The sequence below is a fragment of the Gracilinanus agilis genome, chromosome 5, assembly GCF_016433145.1.
Source record: "Gracilinanus agilis isolate LMUSP501 chromosome 5, AgileGrace, whole genome shotgun sequence".
In the NCBI taxonomy this organism is placed as follows: Eukaryota; Metazoa; Chordata; class Mammalia; order Didelphimorphia; family Didelphidae; genus Gracilinanus; species Gracilinanus agilis.
This window is the reverse complement of record NC_058134.1, coordinates 128,977,980-128,984,460: the sequence shown is the minus strand read 5'-3', so window position 1 is coordinate 128,984,460 and position 6,481 is coordinate 128,977,980. Positions and strand designations below refer to the sequence as shown.

Here is a 6,481-nt window from a genome sequence, read left to right as displayed (position 1 = left end):
AAAGAGCAGTGAATTAGGGAATAGCAGTAAAATGAAATCCACATACAAACTGGAACACATTCAAGGACAAATAGCACTGAACTGAAGAGCCTTGGATAACCCACATTTCAAATAATCACTTCCTGAGTAAGAACTGTCTCATATAGATCTGGTAAAATTATCAGCACTAGTGGATTATTATTTTCTAGATTCATAGAGCTGACAGGGGATGTCTAGTCTAGACTCTTCTATTTTGCAGATGAAGAAGTAGAAATATGGTCAGATTAAGTGATTAAACTTTAACTTTTGGCCCCTAATAAGTAGCAGATTTGAAATTTGAATCCAAGACTCTTGATTCTCATTCCTGGGATTTTTTTCACTACATGCTACTCTTTCTTTCTTTCTTTTTTTCTTTTTTTTTAAACCCCATACCTTTTGTCTTAGAATCAATACTGTTGGGCAGTGGGGGTTAAGTGACTTTCCCAGGGTTACACAGCCAGGAAATGTTTGTGGCCAGGTTTGAACCCAAGACCTGCCATCTCAGGGCTTGGCTCTGAATCCACTGAACTACCCAAATGCTCCCTACTTGCTGCTCTCTTAAGGGCAGTGAGGTGATGCTGTGGATAGAGAGCCAGGCCTGGATTCTGGAAGATTCATTTTCTTGTGTTCAACTATGATCTCAGGCACTAACTAACTGTGTGGCTCTGGATAAGTAACTTCACACCAGTTTCTTTGCCACAGTTTCTTTGTAAAATTATCCGGAAAAAGAAATGGCAAACCACACCAGTATCTTTGCCAAGAAAACCTCAAATGGGGTCACAAAGATTTGGATAAAACTGAAACAAAAGAACAATCACAGCAACAATGAAAATGTCTTCACAGATGTCTTCTTGATAGATGGATACTCTAGCTGATCTAACTAGGAGATATAATGAGTAGGTTCTATGAACTTCAACACTTTTCTACATAACATAACAATAATAACAGATGGCATTTATATGAATTTGAAGATTTGCAAAACACTTTTGGTAAATAGTATCTCATTTGGTCCTCACAACAACCCTGGGAAGTATTATTAACTCCATCTTATAGATAGGGAAACTGAGGCATAAAGAGGCTAAGTGACTTTTTGAACAAGCTAAAGCTGCTTATGTAACTCAGTTAACTTAGAATAGCTTGACATCTTTCATGAAAGAGAGCTACTGGTGAAGTTGGCGTACTTTAATGCCACTTTTCCCTAGATAAAGAGGTGAGTGGTGATTTCAGAAGCAGTTTCCTGGCATTTAAGTGGTCATGGATGCTTCCTCAATATAAGGCTGTGCCGAAAGTTATATTTGAGACAGCAGAGGAAAATGAATGGATGCAGCTATTCAACAAAAGTTTGCAAAGTTACAGTACTGGAATCTGGTCTGAGTCAAGAATTTCGAGTGTCTTGACATAACTTTTTTGTATATTAATGTGTCACATCTGAAAGGAGAAACTGGATTTCCCTATATAACCAGGGAGCACAGTATATTGGATACAGAGAGTCAGTGTCGGCTTCAGGGGGACCTGTGTTCTAGACCTGCCTCTGACACATTATGGGTACGTGTCTCTGGGCAAATCACTCAAGCTCTCAGAGCTCCCAGGTAACTGTCTAATGGGATGGAATGGAATAGAGAGGCCAATGTTAATCACTCTGTGCCAAGTATTGTGCTAAGTGCTGGGCATACAAAGAAAAGCAAGGCAAGGCTTGTGCTCAAGAAGCTCACGTTCTTATTAGAGATGACAACACGTGTAAGAGGATTCAGATGTAGGGCAGACAGAAAAGCCTGGTGCTTAGGGTGCTGCAGCAGGACTGATAATAGTGGCTGTCGAACAACTGCCATCCTAATCAACATTCATAGGTCTGGACGAAAACAAGCTAATGATAATTTGCTGCTTTCTCCCTCTGACCCTTCTCTTAGAACACATCGCCCTGAATTTTTATTGTATTTTGTACCTAAGCATCAGTAAAGGGTTTACTCAAGTTAGTGCTAAGTAAACATTTGACTTACCTTTTGCAGCAGCTGCTGCTGATAATACTACCTTTATACTGTTTTTCCTCATTGAAGAAATTGTGGGACTGAAGGAATTAATCCATGCAAGATCAGCAAAACAGTTTAGTTTTATTTCCTAAATAGTTTCCATATCTTAGGGAGACTTCTAAACACACTCGTGTAGACTGTAAGGACTGGCAAGGACTTTAAAGGTCATCCTGTGCAACTCCTTCATTTTGCAAATGGGAAAACAGAGACAGAGAGATAAAGCAAATATTATGGAGATATGGAGTTATGGAGATATAGAAACAGGATAATAATAACTAGGTTTGCAAAGCATTTTATAGATATCTCATGGGGCAATTAAGTGTCTCAGTGGATAGAGAGCCAGACCTGGAGATGATGGGAGGTTCTGGTCAAACCTTGGATACTTCCTAGCTGTGTGACCTTGGGCAAGTCATTTAATCCAATTTTTCCTAGCCCTCATTGCTCTTCTGTCTTGGAACCAATACTTAGCATTTATTCTAAGATAGGAGGAAAGGGTTTAAACAATATTATCTCATTTTGCCCTCCCAACAACTCTGGGAGGTAGGTGCTATAATTATCCTCACTTTTATCTGTGAAGAAACTGATGCAGACAGAGGTTAAGTGACTTGCCCAGAAATTTACAGCTATTTAGTATGTGAGCCTTTGAACTAAGGTGTTTCTAATTCCAGGTCCAACACCGAGCCATTTAACTGCCTATACTAAAACCCAAGTCTTTTGCCTCTCAGTTGGTGCCTATCAGTGGCTAGAGTTTAGTATTTTGCTTTCATACATTTTGTTTATAGGTCTAATTTCAAATCACCAAATTTTAAACCAAGAATCTATTATGTGCAAGGCACTGAGGAAACAAAGTAAAAATGATCATTCACTGCCCTCAAGTCACATACATCTTTCTGGCTTTGAGCAAAGATGGCAAATTTTACTTTACTCATAGGTGCAATGTGTTACAGAGGACAGATGAGGAAAACTCAAGAAAAGTCAAAGAATTTGTGTATCAACAAGAATTCTTAAAGTAACATTCATATTAGAAAAAAAAAACTTTCAAAGTTTCCTGCCTTTGTAATGAGCATTGGGATGGTCTTAACTTTTTGTGGGGGCAGATAGGTGGCATAATAGATAAAAATGCCATCAGGAAGCTGAGTTCAAATCTGGCCTCAAACAGTAGCTGTGTGACCCTGGGAAAGTCACTTAACCTGTTTACCCCAGTTTCCTCATCAATAAAATGAGCTGAAGGAAGAGAAAATGGCAAATCACACTAGTGTCTTTGCCAAGAAAACCTAAATGGGGTCACGAAGAATCAGACTTGACTGAATAGCAGCAACGGACATTAAACTCTAGTCTATTTTTTCCTCCTGGATTTAACAACCCCTGAAAGGTCATTTTTAATTAAACAAGTTTCTTGATTAATAGAAAATGGTTTTCTTCTCCACTTCAATTTAGGACAGTGAGGATGTCACAAAAATCTATCACTGATTTTTCCTGAGCCCTGATGCCTCAGACCTGACCTATGTATGTTAAATAGTCCCAGATAAAATGTTACATTTTCAAAAATGTTATAGAGCAGAAATAGGCCAGATGAGAGGACAGCGCTCTTATCTAATCCTGTAGATGTGTGTGTAACCTTGGGCCATTCACTTAACCTCTCCTGGGCTCTAGTATCTTCATCCCTAAAATCAAGATGATAGACTAGATGATCTCTCTGGTTCTTTCCAGTTTCGAATCCTATGATTATATGATAAGTACTTTATTCTTCTGGAGTTTTGTTTCTCATTAGGATCATAGTTTCATTGATTTAAGCTTAATCTGGAAAAAAAAGTTCCTTAGAGTACTTGAAGGAGGTACTCTCTCTCATTTCTAGAGGTATGCATTTTTATAGGCATATTAAATAAACAAGCATGAATAAAGATTTTTATCAACTTTAATACACTTGGTGTTTAAGGCTAACCAACACTGGAAAGCAGTCATTTCCATGATGGAGATCAAATGTCTTTAACACAGTGTCAACTGTCTGAGCTGCTGGGAAAAACCTCTTATTTAGATGCTATTCTTAGGATGTATTCTCATATTTTTTTCAGTTTCCTTCTCCTTAAACGCTAGACAGAGGCACTTTTAAGAGTTACAAGCTGCAATTTCAGGTGAACAGCTCAGTGAATTTCAGCAGGCATTGGTGACATGGAAAGTAGCAGCCTGGATTAATATGTAAAGGAAAATCAGAAAATCACTAAATCTTTTGAAAGTTATTGGTCTTTCATTGAAGGATTTCCCATTTGTGAAAGGTTAGTAGCTGTCTACACCTAAGTGCAATCCACAGCTTTGAGTTTTTAAGGTTGGAGGGTGTGTGTGTTTGAGTGTGTGTGTGTGTGTGTGTGTGTAGTAAAAGTTTTAAAAGAAGAGTTAAATACTTTTAGTTACAATTCATCTCCAAAGTGCCATATTTCAAGTTACTATATTACTCATAGGTTTGAAACACCCAGAAAATCAAAATTGTAAATAAAACATGTTTACAGAAGCTTTAGTAAAGTGTATAAAAAGTAAAAGATTAAAAAACAACACCCCCCCCTTTTTTTAAACTTCCTTTAAAAAATGTTTCCAGACTTTCAGTTATTACTTTCTGTGGTTCATTTAACTGGTATGTATTGCACACGCCACAACACATTGGACAGCAAGTCCTGGTAGAAGCTAAGAAATATCCAACCCGGCAAATACATCAGGGTGATGAGCCCCATGAAATTCAGTGGGTAGTGAGAGTAGTCCCACGAGCAGCCCCCACACATGCGGAGTCCCAGGCCCCAAGACAATTCCCACGTGTAGATGAAGAGAATGTAGATGGGAATCCTCTTACAGGTGCCCCAACCTCGGCTATAGTGTAGGTAGAAGTACAGCTTTTCCACCACGAAGCTGCAGCTGCCGTACATAAAGAAGGACCAGAGCGAAGTGTGGCCATTGATGGCCCCGTCCTCCTGTCCCAGGAGGTTAAAGAAGAAAGTGAAAAAGATTTCGTCCAGGAAACCATGCATCCCGAAGAAAAGAAAGCGGAGAAGGTCAGGGAGTCCTTGGCTTGGAGCGCCCCCGACCACCCCAGCACCCCGGGGCCGCGGCCGCCCGCTGCTGGGCGCCGCAGTTGTCCCAGGGCCGGATAGAGGAGGGGGGCTGCGCCAGGGTGGCTGCGGCTGCGGACGGCGATATCGCAAGCGCAGGAACCTCTTGAGAAACACTTGGGAGTAATAGACTGCCAGCACGTACTGGAGAGCCAGATCCAGAGCACCCGGCGCCGCTTCGCCCAACTGTCGCCCCCCGTGGCTTATCAGCAGCAGTGCCTTGCCCACCAAGGTCTGCAGCCCCAAGTGGGCCGAGGGGTACAGGAGGAAATTAAAGGCGAAGGTGCTGGGACAGCGGCGCCGCTGCTGGTAGACCTTCTCCAGGGCGAACTGGGTGAGCGAGTGCAGCAGACAGTGGTAGGGAGTGGAGAAACCCAGCATTTTGAGGTCAGGGCTGTGGAGGAACCCCTGAGCCGACGAGATGAGCACGTCCAAGGTGATGCCGTGCATCCCGTAGAAGTAGAGGCGCATCCAGGCTGGGAGTGCCGAGTCCTCGGCCTCGGTCGCCACCGGGGCTTCAGCAGTGGACAGCGCCCCCGGGCAAGCTGCAGTAGCTGGGGCTCCGTACCCTGCTTTCCCAGTCGCCTCTGCCTTGCTGCCGGGGCCCCCAGCGGAGCCCCAGGCCGGTGCCAGGGGCGCACCGAACCACTTGGGAGCTCCGACTTCATCCCTGTAGCCGAAGGGCATCAGTTCCGAAGCGTTGCCCGGCCCGGAGCCTCTCTCGTCATCGGGAGAGTGGAGCTTTTGGGCCGAATCGGGTTGCTCTTGGCCGGGTACCGGCCGCTGCCTGCAGAGGTTTAGACAGAAGCCTTCATCTCCGCCCTCCGCCGAACCTCCTCTTCCTAATTCTTCTCCTCCTCCTCCTCCTCCTCCTCCGCGCCGCTTGTGCGGCGGGAGCTGCTGCATCTCCGGGGCTTGCAGTTGGCTCCTCCCGGCGCGGCTTCGCGCTGCCTGCTGCTGCCTAGGCGCACTCCTCCTTCCCTCAGCTCCTCTTTCCAACCCCCGGGGGTGGGGTTGGCTCTGGGCAGCAGTAGACCCTTTCTCTCTCTGGTCCAAGGAGCAGGGTCGGGGCAAGGTGCAAGCAGCGGGTTCGGGGCAAGGTGCAAGCAGCAGCTTCAGGGCAAGGTCTCCTCTCCCCCGGGCTCACAGTGCGAGGCCTAATGCTGCCGGCAGGTCGGCTGCGGGAGCTCGGCCCAAGTTAATCAGGAGGCGGCGCGCAGGCTGCAGGGAGAAATACAGAGAATTTCACAAACCCTTCAGCTTCAACCCCACAGTCACCGCCACGCTCCCACAGCAGGCACTGGGAGCGTAATGTGAGCTGCTGCTACTCACTCCCTTGTG

The 6,481-nt window shown here is 44.5% G+C and overlaps 1 protein-coding gene across 1 annotated transcript; it reads right to left on the bottom strand.

Moving 5' to 3' along the window:
* Positions 1-4,623: 4,623 nt before the first annotated feature.
* TMEM229A (transmembrane protein 229A) lies at positions 4,624-6,046 on the bottom strand. Its single transcript, XM_044679505.1, has one exon. It carries the CDS (start codon positions 6,044-6,046, stop codon positions 4,661-4,663), a length of 1,386 nt encoding a protein of 461 aa, XP_044535440.1. The 3' UTR covers positions 4,624-4,660.
* Positions 6,047-6,481: the final 435 nt, after the last annotated feature.